Raw genomic sequence first — 17,874 nt, 5'->3', positions numbered from 1 at the left:
AAGTAACAGCCGTTACCAATCAGGGCCTAAAACAGGTTATATAATATTTTTAGTTAGTGTATCATACGATAATTTGATTTTTTTTTTGAAGAATCCCTACTAGAGAGTAACGCAACTTAATTGAATCGAGAACTTAGTGAAATCAGTCACAGAAGTGATGCTGTAACTATTTGGCTAAAAACATATCCTATTTTATTATAATTTTTACTTTGAAAAGTTTTTATATATCTATAAATTAATTTGATCTTAAGTTTTTACTTAGCACAATGATAAAAATTTTTACTTTTAAAAATTTTAAATACTTTATCATAAAATAATTTGATTTTAATTTTTACTTCTATAAATATAAAAATATTTAAGTGAGAAGAAAAAAAAGAACATGTGTCAAATATTTTGATGATGCCATGGGTGGTAGCAAGTATTAGGAAGACTTTACTTTTTTTTTTTTTTTTTCATCCGAAAGATTTTATTTCATTGATAAACGTCCAAGGTAAAATACAAACAGTCGGCAAAGAATACATTCCTTCCAGAGACTTAAGCCGGAGAGTACAAGAACACTCCCGGAGACTAATACCAAACAAGGTAAACTAAGGGGAAACAAACCAGACAAAGAAACACAAACATCCATTCAAATACTTTCCGGAACAGACTCCAGAGCTCCAAAGGTAGAAAAATAAAAACTTAACCTTTAAAAATTAAAAACATATCTGAGACAAGAAAGAACACACAAACGGGTTACAAAACAAGATTCTCCTTACCTAGAGTTAGAACCGAATGAGAGTGCCGTGCGACCTCTTTATGTTGCTCCATAGGTGAGCTACCAGAGACGGTGAGACAACAAACAAAGCCTAGAGGCTCTTCAAGATGAGCGACTTTTAGAATCAGAAAGGAGATCTAGATCTACGGTTGTGAATTTTCTTCATCTGAGGCGGTGAAGAATATGTTGGAGACTGCCTCTACCTTGAAGACGGCCAGATCTGAAGCTGAACTTGACGGTGAGAACATAGACAAGTAGCTGAACCCATAGTTGAGAAGGTTTAAGGTTAAAAAAATCTGGATCTGAAAAACGAGATCAGAGGTCGTAGAAACAAAAATTGAGATGAATGTGCCGAAAAAGGAAAGAAACCAAATAATTAAAGAGATACATCCAGCTACGGTGCTGCGAAAGCCACCGGAGCTGGAAACCCTAGGTGGCGGCGAGCTTGTTTCTAGAGAGAAGAGAGAGCGTTTGTTTTTGGAGAGAGAGAAAATTAGGGCGACGAGCTACTACGAGGAAGATTTTACTTTATCATATAAGATTTGATTATATTTTTTTAAAAGTATGAAAATAGTGTATATTTTTAAATTAATTTGATCTTAAGTTTACTTCGCATAAAGATAAAAGTATACATCTTTCTCTTTTAATTATTTTATCCTAAAATAATTTAATTTTAGTTTTTACTTTAAACATATGAAAACATTCTATATATTTTTAAATTTATTTGATAAGTTTTATTTAGAGCAATGATAAAAAAGGAAACATATAGAAATATTAATTATTTTTTAAATGGAAAGAAAAATTAGAAAAAGACATATGTCAAACTCTTTGATGTCATATATATGTCAGTTTTTGGTAAAATATGATTAGGAAAACCTTACTTTATTATATAAGATTTTTATACACATGTCAACTTATGATTGGACTTTATAAGATAAAAGATACACTTACTATCACCATCACACAGGTGAGTTGTGCTTTTATATTAAGGAGAACTTATTGTGTTGAGTGTTGAAACTAAAAGTAAAACTCAACAAACCCTAAGGTCTTAAGGATGCTGCCAGTGTCCTCGTCCCGTCAAAGTCCACCGCCGTCTCCGAAAATGGCGTCACCTTCTTCGCTGTCTCTTGCCACCGTCTCACGTAGAGGGTTTGTTACTCTTTCTGCATTTTATTACAAATTATAATATTCGATAATATATTGGATTTGAGAAGTTCGATAGTGTTTTTCTCTTATTGGGAAAAATTAAACTGAATCGAATCTAAAGTGAATCTAATGTTAAAAGGTTTCTATGATATTCATAGATTTTGTTTTTGTTTTTGTTTATTATTGTGTTAGTTAGATCATTTCCGGGTTCTTTCACATTGAGATCCGAATTTAAAAGTCACGACCGGCCTGATTTTAAGTTGATTAATTATAATTGTTTTGTAGATCCAAAACTCCTAGCGAGAAGGCCCTGAATCCAAATTTCGCTTGAAGATATATTGGTCTGTCTGAAGTAGTGTCTGTGTGATTCAAGACGTGATACAAGATGGCTGTTGTTTTATGTGCGTGAGAAGTTTCTAGAAGACTTGAGAAGGCAATATTGAAGGACGGTTTGAGGATAAATTGAAGAGGAAAACTACTATTTCTTTGGTTGATTAAATTGGAGTTTTACAAAGAAAAGGAAAATAGCAAAAAGGAAAAAGTATTTTTCTTATGAGATTTGGAAATCTTCTCCTATGGTGATTAGGAAGTATTGATGGGTATATAAGGAGGTGTTAGGCACGTCCTAAAGAAGCAAGAGAGCTGAGGCATAAAGGTTAGAATCCTAGAGAGCTTTCTGTTGGTGTGCGGCTTAGTTTCGCTGTTTGGTGCTTGTGTTGTTCAAGCTTCTTTGTTCGTCGGTGTGACGTGTGTGTGAAGGTTGCTCAAGAGAGTTGAAGATCTGAAGTCTAGGCTCAGGGGGAGTTTAGCCCAAGGTTAGGTTATCTTGGTTTGAATCTAGGCTTGGTGTTAGTCTAGTTAAGGGTAGAGAATTATCCTTAAGATTTCGTGTTATAGAACGGAGCGGTGAATTAAGAGGGTTGTGCTTAATTTACGCGTTTGCGAATAGGTTGTATTTGCTTTCTTGTTCTAGTGGAATCGAAATCTGGACGTGGTCCCGGGGAGTAGGAAAAACCGAACCTCGTTAACAAAGTTCTTGTGTTCTTTACTTTCTGCTCTTTATTATTGCCTCATCCGCATTTACAAGTGGTATCAGAGCGGGTTCTCGATAGAGATTCAGTCTTGTTTCGGGTAGATCAAGGGTGAGGGTAGTTCAGGAAGTAAGGAAGAGCTTTGAATCAGTTGTGATGACTTCATACAGAGAAGGCACGTCTATGACAAGGCCACCGTTGCTTGATTCATCTAATTATGGATATTGGAAGGTTCGTATGCAAGCGTTTATTAGTAACCTTGATGAGGATTGTTGGAATTCGATTGAGCTTGGTTGGGAGCCCCCTAAATTCGTGGATGATAAAGGAGTTGAGTGTCTTAAGCCAAGAGATAAGTGGACTGCTGCAGAGAAAAAGCTATCAAGTTGCAATTCGACAGCCAAGACAGCGATTTACAATGCTATTGATTCAAGCCACTTCAAGTTAATCTCTCAATGTGTATCAGCTCAGAAAGCGTGGAAGTCATTGGAGAATATGTTTGAGGGTACTTCAAGTGTCAAGAGAACTAAGTTGGATATGTTGGCTTCACAATTTGAGAATCTAAGGATGGAAGAAAAAGAAACTGTGGCTCAGTTCAGTGCTAAGTTATGTGATATATCTAATGAGGCTTTTGCTCTTGGAAAGCAGTACAAAGACAAAAAGCTTGTGAAGAAGCTGAAGCGATCGTTGCCTGCAAAATTTGAGTCAAAAATTTCTGTAGTTGAAGAAGCTCATAATTTAGATGAGATGGCTTTTGATGAGTTTGTTGGGATTCTTAAAGCTTTCGAATTAAGCAAAGCATATGAAGCTGAAGGAGTTAAGAAGAAAGATGATGAAGTTAAGGAAGCAATAAAGAAGGAAGTTGACATTGGAGTAGCTCTTAAGGTATCATCTTGTGAAGATTCAATGGCCATGTTATCAAGACAATTTGCTAAATTTCTGAAGCGTAAGGGCGAAGAGAAGAAAAGTAGAATGGGTGAAGAGATGAAGACTTTATCAAAGAATGTTCAATGTTTTGAATGCAAAGGATATGGTCATGTACGGTCTGATTGTGCTAATCTACAAAAGCATAAGAAGAAGGCTATGAATGTTGTTACTAGTGATTCTGAAACTGATTTAGATGAAGAAGAAGATCTGAAGAATTTTGTGGCGTTTACAACTTTTGAAGATAGTTCTGAATCAGCGTCTGCAACAGTGTCTGCAACTGCTTCTGAATCTGCAGCAAAACCTGCAACTGCAACAGAGCATGAGTCTGAGAGTGATAGTGATTCAGAGGATATGAGCTATGAAGAACTTGGTAAGAGTTATGAGAAGTTGTATGCACATTGGCTTAAGGTAGTTGAGGATAATTCAGTTTTGATTAAGGAGAAGCTCGTGTTAGAGGCTACAGTCGTTGAAGCAGAGAAACATGCAACAGAGAAGGGCGAAGAAGCATTACAAGCTAAAGTGCAGCTTGAAGAAACTCAAAAGAATTTGAGGATGCTTAATAATGGTACAAAGAAGCTGGATCATATTCTAAGTATTGGCAAGACAGATAAGTGTGGTCTTGGATATGAAGGAAAAGTTTCAAATTCAGATCCAGTGTTTGTTTCAAGTGGAAAAATCACGTCTGCTTCAAAGCGTATTTCAGAGACTACTACAGAGGCTGCTTCAGAGATGATATTTGTGAAAGAACGTGGTACAAAATTTTCTGAATTGCAGAATGCACCTAGACAAATGTTTCGACCTGTTTGTCATTATTGTGGTATTGTTGGGCATATTAGGCCAAGATGTTTCAGATTGTTGAGAGAGAGAAGCCGAATGGAGAATGCTTATGATGTAAGGTTTCATGGTCCTACATGTTATCATTGTGGAGTTCAAGGACATGTTAAGAGGAATTGTTTCAGATTCATTCAAGGAGTTAATCATGGAGGTCTAAGGCGCAACAAGATTTGGGTTAGAAAAGATGAGTTCTATGGAGGTTGTGTACTAGGCTATCAACCGCGTATTGCAAAGCGGGGAGAATTTTCCTGTTAGTTTTGACCATGTTGTGACTCATTCAGGGGGAGAATGAAGATGTGTCTGGTGATGTTGTTTAAGTGTTTGAACTGATGAGTTCACAAGCATAGTCAAAAAGGGGGAGAATGAAGATATATTGGTCTGTCTGAAGTAGTGTCTGTGTGATTCAAGACGTGATACAAGATGGCTGTTGTTTTATGTGCGTGAGAAGTTTCTAGAAGACTTGAGAAGGCAATATTGAAGGACGGTTTGAGGATAAATTGAAGAGGAAAACTACTATTTCTTTGGTTGATTAAGTTGGAGTTTTACAAAGAAAAGGAAAATAGCAAAAAGGAAAAAGTATTTTTCTTATGAGATTTGGAAATCTTCTCCTATGGTGATTAGGAAGTATTGATGGGTATATAAGGAGGTGTTAGGCACGTCCTAAAGAAGCAAGAGAGCTGAGGCATAAAGGTTAGAATCCTAGAGAGCTTTCTGTTGGTGTGCGGCTTAGTTTCGCTGTTTGGTGCTTGTGTTGTTCAAGCTTCTTTGTTCGTCGGTGTGACGTGTGTGTGAAGGTTGCTCAAGAGAGTTGAAGATCTGAAGTCTAGGCTCAGGGGGAGTTTAGCCCAAGGTTAGGTTATCTTGGTTTGAATCTAGGCTTGGTGTTAGTCTAGTTAAGGGTAGAGAATTATCCTTAAGATTTCGTGTTATAGAACGGAGCGGTGAATTAAGAGGGTTGTGCTTAATTTACGCGTTTGCGAATAGGTTGTATTTGCTTTCTTGTTCTAGTGGAATCGAAATCTGGACGTGGTCCCGGGGAGTAGGAAAAACCGAACCTCGTTAACAAAGTTCTTGTGTTCTTTACTTTCTGCTCTTTATTATTGCCTCATCCGCATTTACATCGCTGACCTTCCATCAGACGTCCTACCTATAATAATGTCTCATCTTGTCTTAAAAGATAACATCTATGCATCCGCGACATGTAGGTCATGGTGTAAAGCTGCTGTATCTGTCCGGGTAGTGGAAAAGCATCCTTGGCTTATGTCCTTTCCTAAATATGGCAACTTGTTTGAACTCCGTGATCCATTAAAACGGAAGGTGTACACTATGAATCTGCCAAAGTTAGCTAGATGCACTGTGTGGTACTCAAAAGATGGCTGGTTACTTATGGCTCAACGAGGATTGAAAAAGATGTTCTTCTTCAATCCGTATTCTCGGGAGCTCATAACATTGCCGGATTATCAGAACGCTTTTGATGAGATTGCGTTCTCTTGTCCTCCTACATCAGATAATTGTGTGGTTTTAGCGATAAGGTTCATAGACGAGTTTGTTCTTATCAGCACTTGCCACCCTGGAGCAACTGACTGGACCAATGAAGTTATCCCTTTTCGCATAAGACCATTTTATAATCAGAGTAACATTGTCTACTGCAAAGATCGATTCTATTGCTTCAACGCACGTGGAACTTTGTTTAGCTTTCACCCATCTTCCCGTACATGGAGTTATACGTGTGCAGATAAACTGGAATGCCCGTATCAGTACGATAGAGAGAAATATGGATGGAGTGAGAAAGGAGTTTCCTTGATAGAGAAGGAAGGAGAACTCTTCGTCATGTTTACAAGTAGCAACGAAAGGCCACTAGTGTACAAGCTAGTCTCTGGGACGTGGGAGGAGATCCGTACGACTGCACATGATGGCTTTAACATCTTTGTCAGTTATTATAACAGTGAGCTGAGAACTAATCTCCCAAGGAAGAAGAACAATATATATTTCTCAAGGTTCAGTCAGAAGCGCAAACGTTGTGTATCGTATTCCTTTAATGAAAGCAGGTTCAGTCGGCACAAGGAATGGCAGAGATGGAGAGAACTATGTCCTCGTCAAAGCCTATGGATCGATCCGCCTCGTAAGAATGTGTGAAATAGATAAGTAGTCATGTTTGATTCGGAATTTTCATTGTTGTAATGTTGTTTGCCAGAACAGTTTCGGCCTTTGTCAATGTCTTCTTTTTTTAAAGTTGACATGGAACCATTTCTGATTCTCCCTTGCCTTCGTTGACAAATGTTTACATTCTCGGCACAACCTTCAAAGTAACATTGCAAACAATATAGAGACTTGTATCAGCTTTGTGGGTTAACCCTAATTAGTTGTCCCAAAAATGGACTTTATTTCATGTTTGGATTCACTCCATTAGTTTAAATGGGTCGTGTCCTTCCACATGTAGTCTTCACATGGTTGTTAACTTTAAAAGCATGACCATGTCCCTAACTTAGATAGATTAAGCAGTGGCAAGATTACATGTGAAGACAGAAAAAAAAGTAATGGGAAAGCTTTTCTTCTCGTTTTGGGTGTAAGAGTAGGATCATCTCACTTATCTTAGGATCTAACTTTCTGGTAATAATTGAAGCTTTATTTTTGTTTATCTGCCTTGTATCCTTGGATTCTGTTTCATTCTACTCTTTGAATTTTTTTTTATTTTAATTTTTTTAAAAATTTTGATAAAGAGTTTTTTCCGACACATACCATTCGATAAAGAGATTTTTTGATAAGCTTGCACGAGTGTGAGCTTTCTTTTCAAGAGATTGCATTCAGTTGTCCTCTTAATTACATTGAATAATTCTGTATTGGTAGAGCATAAAATTTACATGGAAGATCTAATCACTTAGAGAGAGTACGTATACAACGAGCCCAGTTTGTTCTACAAAGCTGAATTTTTTTAATACTATTTGTTTTTCAAGTTTGTTTATGTCATAATTGACGTCATAATAAACCCAAGATATAAATATCAGTTGAAGACCTACTAATCACTTAAACAGCCCAAATCCAAAACGACATTGTTGAGTGTTGAAACTGAGAGACAACAAACCCTAATTTGAGGATGCTGCCAGTGTTGTTGTCCCGTCAAAGTCCACCGCCGTCTCCGAAAATGGCGTCACCTTCTTCGCTGTCTCTTGCCACCGTCTCACGTAGAGGGTTTGTTACTCTCAAAAGCTCAAAGCAAATTATAATATTCAACTGTATTGGATTTTGACAAGTTCGATAGTGCTTTTTTCCTTCTCTTATTGGCGAATATTGAATCGAATCTAGTGTAACGTTTTAATGACACTAGTAGATTTTGTTGAATACGAAATTGAATCGAATCTAAAATGAATCTAGTACTGTAAGATTTTTGTGTGGTTAATGTTTATTTTATTGAAGCTGATGATTAATTGTTTTGTAGATCGAGATCTCCGAGCAAAAAGGCCCTGATGAATCCGAGTTTTACTGACCTTCCATCAGACCTGTTACGTATGATAATGTCTCATCTTGTCTTAGAAGACAACATCCGTGCATCTGCGGCTTGTAAGTCATGGTGTGAAGCTGCTGTATCTGTCCGTATAGTAGAAAAGCATCCTTGGCTTATGTGTTTTCGTAAACGTGGCAACTTGGTTGAACTCCGCGATCCATTACAGTGGAATTTGTACACTTTGACTCTGCCAGAGTTAGCTGAATCCACTATGTGTTACTCGAGAGACGGCTGGTGGTTACTTATGGATAAAATTGGATCGAAAGGTTTATCCGGCAAATCCATTTGTCCCACACGGACCGCAGTTAGACCGTACTGCATTATCAAATCGTTTGTCCTGCACTACTAAATCCACGGGTACTATTTGGACCTTTAGTAAAATCAATCACAAAAGTGGTGATGTATCAATTTGGCTAAAAAAATATCTTATTTTGTTATAATTTTTACTCTGAAAAGTTTGAAAATATTTTATATATCTATAAATTAATTTGATCTTAAGTTTTTACTTAGCATAATGATAAAAATATTTACTTTTAATATTTTTATATACCTTATCAAAAAATAATTTGATTTTAATTTTTACTTTTATAAGTATAAAAATTTTTAAGTGAGAAGAAAAAAAAAGAACATGTGTCAAATACTTGATGCCATGTGTGGTAGCAAGTATTTAGGAAAAGTTTACTTTATCACATAAGATTTTTGATTATAATTTTTAAAAAGTATGAAAATAGTGTATATCTTTAAATTAATTTGATCTTAAATTTTACTTTGCATAATGATAAAAGTAAATATCTTTTCCTTTTAATTACTCTATCCTAAAATAATTTAATTTTAATTTTTACTTTAAAAATATGAAAACATTCTATATATCTTTAAATTTATTTGATAAGTTTTATTTAGAGTAATGATAAAAAAGGAAAAATATATAAATATTAATAAATTTTAAATGGGAAGAAAAATTAGAAAAAGATATGTGTCAAATTCTTTGACTTCATATTTATGTCAGTTTGTGGTAACATGTGATTAGGAAAATATTACTTTATTATATAAGATTTTTATACACATGTCAACTTATGATTGAACTTTATAAAATAAAAGATACACTTACCATTACCATCACCATCACAGAGGTGAGTTGTGCTTTTATATCAAGGAGAACTTATTGTGTTGAGTGTTGAAACTGAAAGTAAAACTCAACAAACTCTAAGGTCTTAAGGATGCTGCCAGTGTCGTTGTCTCGTCAAAGTCCACCGCCGTCTCCGAAAATGGCGTCACCTTCTTCGATGTCTCCTGCCACCGTCTCACGTAGAGGGTTTGTTACTCTCAAAGGCTCAAAACAAATTATAATATTCAATTGTATTGGATTTTGACAAGTTCGATAGTGTTTTCTTTTTCCTCTTATTGGCGAATATTGAATCGAATCTGAAATGAATCTAGTGTAAGATTTTTGTGAGGTTAATGTTTATTTTATTGAAGCTGATGATTAATTGTTTTGTAGATCGAGATCTCCGAGCAAAAAGGCCCTGATGAATCCGAGTTTTGCTGACCTTCCATCAGACCTGTTACGTATGATAATGTCTCATCTTGTCTTAGAAGACAACATCCATGCATCTGGGGCTTGTAAGTCATGGTGTGAAGCTGCTGTATCTGTCCGTGTAGTAGAAAAGCATCCTTGGCTTATGTGCTTTCGTAAACGTGGCAACTTGGTTGAACTCCGCGATCCGTTACAGTGGAAATTGTACACTTTGAGTCTGCCAGAGTTAGCTGAATCCACTGTGTGTTACTCGAGAGACGGCTGGTTACTTATGGATAAAACTGGATCGAAGAAAGACGTGTTCTTCTTCAATCCATTTTCTCGAGAGCTCATAACCATGCCAGAGTGTGAGCTGGAGTTCGATACGATTGCGTTCTCTTGTTCTCCTACATCAGATAACTGTGTGGTCGTAGCGATAAGGTTTACATATTATTCCGCCACGATCAGCACTTGTCATCCTGGAGATGATAAGTGGGTTACTGCTACATTCCCTTGTCATGGAATAGGGGTTTATAAGCGGAGCAACCTTGTCTACCAGAATGATCGATTCTATTGCATCAACGCAGCAGGATTTTTGTCTAACTTTCACCCATCTTCCGGTACGTGGAGTGGTTACTGTGTACATAGACTCCGATCCCCGTATATGTACGATAGAAATCAATATGGAAGGAAGGCGAAAGCAGTTGCCTTGGCAGAAAAAGAAGGAGAGCTCTTCGTAATGTATGCATGCATGAACGAGAAGCCAATGGTTTATAAGTTAGTCTCTATGAAGTGGGAGGAGGTGAGCGAGACAACACTTGATAGCTTGACGATCTTTTTCAGTTTTCATAACTCTGAGTTGAGAACTAATCTCCCATGGATGAGGAGCAAAGTCTATTTCTCAAGGTTCGGATACAATCGCAAACGTTGTTTATCCTACTCATTCGATAAAAGCATGTACAATCGCAAACGTCGGGCATCCTACTCATGCGATGAAAGCATGTGCCGTCCGGGCGAGGAATCGCGGAGTTGGATAGAACTGTGTCGTCCTCAAATCCTATGGATCGATCCGCCTCCCAAGAACTTGTTGGACCTTATGTTAAGCTCTTCGCATAACAATTGAGAAGGGTGTTTTGTTTTTTATGGTGTTAATGTGTAATTGGGGATTTGGGAGTTTCACTGCTGTGTAACTTGTGTTTGTGTGTACCAGAACCGTTTCGGCTGTTGGGTTTAAATTTGTGTATGTTTGTTATTAATTTTTTAGTAATTGGGTTTAATTTTTGTGTGTTTGTTATTTAGCTTTGTTTTTTTTATTAACTGATTGTGAATTGTTTTGCTATATGAGCTCATTGGCTTAGTTTACTAATTTTGTATAAAATGTGATTTCTGTTTCAAGTTAGATCGTAGTATTCATCATGTATGTACGGTGAGATATGTGTTTTAGGTGAAATCATAGACGTTGGTAACTTGGTATTCAATATATCGTTGCCCATTGAGTACCCACACTACGTCGTTTTTTTACTCACCAAAATATCAGTTTTGTTACATCTTATGGATTTTGTATTTTTACAAGTCGTAACAATAGTAGAATTTGACGTGTTGGTAGTTTGGTGAAAATAACATCGCAAAGAAAGACGAGGACATTAATGTGCCACATTGGTGATGATCTTGAAGTTAAGAAACTCACGTGTGGCTAAACCCCTTCACCACAATCCTATATCAAAAGTATAGGATAAAACTCGAATTCAGAAACCAGACTAGTCAATTACTTGCTTCATGTGGATGATCAAACTCTATTGGTGGATGTTCAGGTCTTATATCTTGAGAAACAAAAGTCGGATATACAAGAACATTCACACATTGGTGATGATATTCAAAATACTCAGGATAAGGGGAATCGAATTTGGAGACATGACAAGACTCGAATTTGGAGACACGATTTTTAATTTAAAATCTTCATTGGTGGATGTTTAGTTCTCATATCTTGACTCTTGAGCCAACGAAGCAGGATAAGCAAGAACATTCATGTACCAATTCAGCATTGGTGATATGATCATCCAGAAATTCAAGAAGAAATATTGCAAAACTCGAAATTGGATACAAAACCAGGTCTGCTGATGCAATGAGATAGAGACAGGAAGTAGTGTAGCTCTCAGAAAATTGATTGTTAATTTATCCAAAATTTATTTGTAATAAACTATACGAATTATTACTAATGGAGAGAAGAATAATAATAGAATAGAAGAAACTGAGAATTTAATTAGCTTTTACAAAAGAATAACAAAAACAAATCATACAGTATAATGACGTGACTTCAGAAAAATTGAGAAAAAAATGCAAAACAAACATAGTGGCTGTAGAAAGTAGGGAAAACAAAAAAAAAGCGTGATTGGTATTTGGTAAAATTTTATCTTTTATAATATTTTTTAAAGTATAAGTCCTCAAAGCCTAAGCTAATCACTTAAATAGCCCAAATCCAAAAGGACACTGTTGAAATTGAAACACATAAATAAACCCTAAGATTTGCACAAAAAAAAAAAAAAACCTTAAGGTTGTTTAACAAAAAAAAAAAAAATATTTCAAGATAGTTAATTCTAGGTGCTTAAGAGGTTTTTTTTTTGTTAAGGATGACAAAATTTGATATATCATGCTTAAGAGGTTAGGATAATAAAATTTGTCAGATAAAAAATTATATATATGGTTTTTTTTTCCTTTTTTGTCGAGCAAAGCTAATTCTAAACTGCGCACTTTCACTTGCATTCTCCTATACCTATTGTCTCCGCCATTTTCACATCTATTCTCTTTTAATTTTCCTATCCTTCCAATATGAGAGATGTTTTAGATGCATCGTGTTTCAAAAACATATTCGTCTTTTATGATTTCGTCAATGAAGTACTCACGTACGTACGTGTAGCTTCTTCGAGGTGACTTTGAATACCTTGACTTAGAAGAAACGTGTTATCTCCATATTTTTGCAGCAGAAGCATAAGCATTCGAGTTACCTAAAAGAATTTGATAACCAAGAGAAGATGTTTCGTGATTTTACATAATAATGATGTACATGATTACTATTTTTTTTTGTGTTTTTGCTTTCCAAATTTTAACTAATTGTGATACACTTGCCACATGTCACCATAAGATTGCACAAATAGTTTGAACTTAAGATAAAGGATACACTTCCATATGTCACCATATCATTGTACAAGTGAGTTGTGCTTTTATAAGACTAGAAATTGGAAGACTTAATCAATTAAATTAAATAGCCCCAAATCCTGAAACACAACAAACCCTAAGGTCTTAAGGTGTCGTTGACTCGTTGTCTCGTCAAAGTCCACCGCCGTCTCCCAATATGGCGTCACATTCTTCCCTTTCTCTAGCCACTGTATCACGTAGAGGGTTTGTTACTCTCAAAACATTTTATTACAAATTGGGGAAAACTGAATTGAATCAGAAATAAATCTAGTGTATGATACTTAGGGATGTTAAAATGGGTAAATCCACCCCCATTTAAACCCACCTCATTTAAGTTTAAACCCATTTAAACCCACATATATTTCATATTTGAAACTCATTTAACTATAGGAAAAATTAGAAATAAATGATCTTTTTCCAAACTTTTATCCATATACACTTTTTTTTGAAGATTGTCAATTGTAACAAAAATACTTCTACTAATAGATATAGTGAAGTTTTTAGGAGTTTAAACCAAAAAACAAACAGAAAACCCGTGTTAGTATACAACTGTGTAAAAATTTTTTTGAAAAAAAAATGTTTTGGGTGTCAAAAATCAGTTTGTAAATTGATGATTTCTGGTCTAAATTGTTCAGAAAATACTTTCTACGACTTTTTCAAGTTCTGAATTATTTAGATTATTCATTCTACAGTTTACATGTTCTACGAAGTTTAGACGAAAAATTTATTCTAAAAACTTCAGAACCTGGAATTTTGTAGTATTGGTCATGGAATTAGATTTTGGTGGCTGAGAAACACTTGAAATCGACTAAGGATCGTATTTCAGATGTGGTGTCGCTCGACACCATAGTGGTGTCGGTTGACACCAATACTTGCAGACGAATTGTGCGGACTGGTTCAGGTTGGCTATTTCGGGGCAACGTTTTGAGAATGAAACATAGTTTGATTTGGCTGAAATTTGGTGGGGCTTCGTCGTGCTACAGGCTCTATATCCAACGGTGGGTTGGTTAAATGGATGGTTGGTTTGTAAATTATCAGGTGTTAATATGGAGGTTTGGCATTGATGGTTTGGTGGAAATTGGGTTTCGGTCGACACCAAGGTGGTGTCGATCGACAATAGCATGTTGTTGTGTGTTTGGTCATTGGAGAACGGATGAAGTTAGTGTAGGTTGAACCGGATCGTTGGTAAGGTTAATTATGTGGCTGGAGCGGAATGGAATATACTAGCCCATCTCTATTTTTAGTTGGTCGCTTAGGGGTGGTTGGTTATGCAACTAAGTACCAAGATGAGATGGTGTTCGAGATACGTGATTTAAGTGACACTTGTTCCTAGAAGTGGAGAAAAGTGGCTTGTTAGTTCTGATGTCGAAGGAGTCTGATGCAAAGTGATCGAAGTGTACAAATGTAAGGTGATTGTGGAGCGGAAGTACGTTCATATGCATGCGGTTGGTATTTGCAGAGTATGGGTTAGTTGTACTTATCCTGCATTTATGGAAGTTTTTATAAGAAGTGGTTTGCGCCTGTTGTCTCGTCAGAATTATGGAGTTCCAGTGAGACCATTTCCCTTAGATCCTATGTGAGGATTGGGAATTCGGGTGTGGTCGTTTCAGTATGGTATTATACTTTTCTAGGTCATTGAGACTTGAGAAGTGTTAAAAAAAAGAGCACGAAAGTGTAGTGGGAATAATTCATTACAGAGTGGGTAAGTAGGAAATTTTTTGGATAAGGTAATCTGAGAATAGTGTTCGAGAAGTTAAGTTGGGAACTAATGTAACATCTGCGAACCAAAATCCCAGTTTAGGGGATGCATCGGTCGACACACTATGTGCATCAGTCGATACAAGGTCGGTTTTGTGCGGTTTGACTTAAGCTAAACGTTGTGTTTTGGGGATAGGAAACCCTTGAGCCGTTTATAAATGGGGGTTTGTCGTGTTGTGGCCTAGGTTTAGCCGCTTTTGAGAGTTTAGAAGAGCAAAAAGAAGTTCTTCACTGTTCTTGAGGTTTTAGATGAGAGTTTTGGAGTTTGAGGCTGTTCCTGTAGAGATCTGTAGCTAAGATCGTTATAGGAGTGTTTCTCTTCCTGTTTAAGGTTCAGAATCTTCTTGGCAAAGGTGAGTGCCTGACCATGGCTTATCTAAGTTGGAGATTTCTTCGGTCAGCTTGTTTTATGGGTTTTCTTGGCTTGTTAGAGTGTTGTTGCGTTGCAAGAGGCTTTGGGAAGCTTTTTGTGGCATTGGTTTTGTGTTCTTGGTGGTTTAGGGACGGAGATGCGGCAAGAATCTTTGGGGGAAAACGATGCTCGGCATATGCATCGGTCAATGCACTTTGTGCGTCGGTCGATGCAATGCAAGGATGGCGTGTTTTGACCTAAAAGCATCGGTCGATGCCATGTGGAGGCGTCGGTCGATGCAATTAGGGATTTCATGCAATGTCGAGCATGCGTCAGTAGATGCAGTGTGAGCTTCGGTCGATGCAAGTGAACTTTGCGTCGGTCGATGCAAGCGTGTGTCGGTCGATGCGTACCCTGATGGTGTCGTTCGATGCATGGTTGGTGTTGGTCGTTGCGGATGTCTGGTTTGTTGTTGGTTATTGAATGTTGTTTGATGGTTAGAGTTATCTCTATTGCTTGTGTGTATAGCCCAATAGATGAGAGGATCGCCTCACTGAGTGTTTATAAAATACTCACGCATCTCATATGTGTTGTGGTGTAGGTAAAGGCAAAGTGTGATCGTGGAATCAAGACAATGAAGAGGAGGATGTTCTAGTGTCTCATTGATTGTGGTCTAACTTCTGTTAGGTTGATAGAGGAGAGTTATTAGAGCATTGCTAGGTTGTTGGCTTAATGTTTTACATTGATGTAGTTGGAATATTATTGTTATTGGTGCATTGGTTATTTATTGGATATTAATTGTTTAAATGTTATATTTTGATGTTATCCACTGTTGTGTGATTGTGAGTAGGTGGCTAGTGGATATGAGACAATTAGTTTAGATTATTATTATTTTTATTACTAGATGAATATCCGCGCTATGCGCAGACTTATGGCTTACCGTTTTTTTAACAATTTTGCTACTAATTTGTTTTTTTTATGTAGAGTTTATCTATTTTTTAATTGTGGAAATTTTGAAAAATATAATTTTGATTTTGATATTTTTTAATACTTCAAATAGGTTTTTCATTTTGCAATTTAATTATTAGATACATGCATGGACAACTTTGTTTTGAGAGCTTAAACATTCTACAATTTTTGTCTGAAACTTCTAAAAAAATATTCCAAATCAAAGCTTGATCTAAAGTTGCATATTTTGTAAGAGTTTTTAGCTTCTCAGTTATATACTATGACATACTAAGAGGGGGGTATTAAACTTGATATTCTTAGGATTTGGTAGAATTTTAAAATTTTAGAAGTCTGAAAGATTTTAGGAGATTTGTGTGTTTTAGAGTTATTCTATTAAAAAAAAGGAAAATAAAATGTTATTCTATGAGATTCTATTAGATTCTATGAGATTTTATAGTAAACTTTGAATGATTTTAAAATATTTTATAATACCAAAAAAAGAAAACTCTATACTCGAGAGCAACAACACAACTCAACGATATAGCTATAACATTTCCATAGAGCACATCAGCCATGTTTTTCCTCTTCTATACGTGTATGCAACCACGCTGGACCTCTGATGGCAAGATAGGATCTAAATCGTCCATTCCGTGTAACACTTTTAGCAATATCTCTTGCAATTGAATTTGATTTTGGTGACGTAAGCTTGAAAACCACTTTATGAAAACCCGGAAGTAAACCATGAATCCTCGCAAGGTAAGACTGATAACGAGGCCAATTTAGAGGATATGTTACTGCCTCAATTGCCGCAGCACAATAAGACCATAACTCAATATTCTCCAAGTGTAAATCTTGCAAACTTTGTAAAGCCCAAAGAAAACACCTTAACTCTGCAGCTATTCGATTAGAAGACTTCCCTTGCGTGAAAAACTGCATCGCCATTGTGATTTCGTAAAATCCAAGAACCACCACACATACCCACTTCATTAATCCATGAAGCATGAACATTGCATTTTAACACATTTAATGGTGGTCTATTAATAAAGCAAGAAATAAAAAGAAGGTTAAGTGAGATGAAGAACAGAGGAAGAAGCTAAGCGAAGAAGATAAGCAAAAGGAAGAAGAAGGTGAAGGACACATGAGGAGAAGAAAGAACAAGTCAACAACGAAGTGGAGCACTGATTTTGTGTGTGTGTGTTGTAAGTAAGAAAAAATCCATGTGATCCTATATTTCAATGGTTCTTTATAGACAATAACCAAAACATAGTAGAGAGAGAGAGAGAGAGAGAGAGAGAGAGAGAGAGAGAGAGAGAGAGAGAGAGAGAGAGAGAGAGAGAGAGAGAGAGAGAGAAGCAAATGAGGAGCAAACAGAGATGGTCCGCGGAGAGTTGCCGGAGTTGACCTGCGGAGAAAGTTTACCAAGATGGTGGTGGTTTTACAATTGTGTTTATTTGTTTTGTTTTTTTGATGAAATCCTTTAAAATTCTACCTCAAAGGGTATGATTTTGAGAAGAGTATTTTTTAACTAAAAAGCAAAGAAAAGTCTCTTAAAATCATTCAAAGTAGCATTTTTAGAAAAAGTTGTGATATTTTGAATAACAAGAGATTTTAAGTTGGTTTTATAAAGTATTGATTGAATAACAAGAGATTCTGAATTATTTTAAAGGATTTTATAAAAATCTTAGTTGAATAACATAGGATTTCATAAGACTTTTAAAAATTCTCAATTGAATAACAGAGGATTTTAAGAATACATTAAAATCTTTTAAAATGTTAGGTTCAATACCCCCCTCTAACATTTTAATTTGTCAAGATTTCAGCTTGGTTAACTCTTTAATATATATAATTAAGATAGACATCTTCCTTTCATGTTAGCTCTTCAATTTCTTGAATATAACTCTAGAATTTTTTTTAATA

At 36.1% G+C, this 17,874-nt stretch overlaps 3 protein-coding genes across 3 annotated transcripts; all 3 read left to right on the top strand.

The window, feature by feature from the left end:
* The first annotated feature begins 1,760 nt into the window (after positions 1-1,760).
* Positions 1,761-5,759, top strand: LOC147927174 (uncharacterized). Its single transcript, XM_087487664.1, has 2 exons — positions 1,761-1,906; positions 2,189-5,759. The coding sequence occupies exon 2, from the start codon at positions 3,091-3,093 to the stop codon at positions 4,945-4,947; it is 1,857 nt and encodes a 618-aa protein (XP_087343790.1). The 5' UTR covers positions 1,761-1,906; positions 2,189-3,090; the 3' UTR covers positions 4,948-5,759.
* LOC104748755 (F-box protein At4g00893-like) lies at positions 1,812-6,924 on the top strand. The gene is made up of 3 exons (XM_010470352.3): positions 1,812-1,906; positions 2,189-2,226; positions 5,813-6,924. The coding sequence occupies exons 1-3, from the start codon at positions 1,812-1,814 to the stop codon at positions 6,826-6,828; spliced, it is 1,149 nt and encodes a 382-aa protein (XP_010468654.2). The 3' UTR covers positions 6,829-6,924.
* A 2,295-nt stretch (positions 6,925-9,219) lies between these two features.
* Positions 9,220-11,001, top strand: LOC104748754 (F-box protein At4g00893-like). The gene is made up of 2 exons (XM_010470350.3): positions 9,220-9,506; positions 9,693-11,001. Exons 1-2 carry the CDS (start codon positions 9,412-9,414, stop codon positions 10,828-10,830), a joined length of 1,233 nt encoding a protein of 410 aa, XP_010468652.2. The 5' UTR covers positions 9,220-9,411; the 3' UTR covers positions 10,831-11,001.
* Positions 11,002-17,874: the final 6,873 nt, after the last annotated feature.

Source organism: Camelina sativa, chromosome 15, assembly GCF_030686135.1.
Source record: "Camelina sativa cultivar CO46 ecotype springtype chromosome 15, ASM3068613v1".
In the NCBI taxonomy this organism is placed as follows: Eukaryota; Viridiplantae; Streptophyta; class Magnoliopsida; order Brassicales; family Brassicaceae; genus Camelina; species Camelina sativa.
Note: the sequence above shows the minus strand (reverse complement) of the source record. Positions and strands in the feature narration are given on the sequence as shown.

Coding starts and splice junctions, on each gene's coding strand:
- LOC104748754 (XM_010470350.3), top strand. CDS start 9,412: ATGCTGCCAGTGTCGTTGTCTCGTCAAAGTCCACCGCCGTCTCCGAAA. Junction 9,507..9,692: donor GCCACCGTCTCACGTAGAGG/GTTTGTTACTCT, acceptor ATTGTTTTGTAG/ATCGAGATCTCCGAGCAAAA.
- LOC104748755 (XM_010470352.3), top strand. CDS start 1,812: ATGCTGCCAGTGTCCTCGTCCCGTCAAAGTCCACCGCCGTCTCCGAAA. Junction 1,907..2,188: donor GCCACCGTCTCACGTAGAGG/GTTTGTTACTCT, acceptor ATTGTTTTGTAG/ATCCAAAACTCCTAGCGAGA. Junction 2,227..5,812: donor GAAGGCCCTGAATCCAAATT/TCGCTTGAAGAT, acceptor TCCGCATTTACA/TCGCTGACCTTCCATCAGAC.
- LOC147927174 (XM_087487664.1), top strand. CDS start 3,091: ATGACTTCATACAGAGAAGGCACGTCTATGACAAGGCCACCGTTGCTT.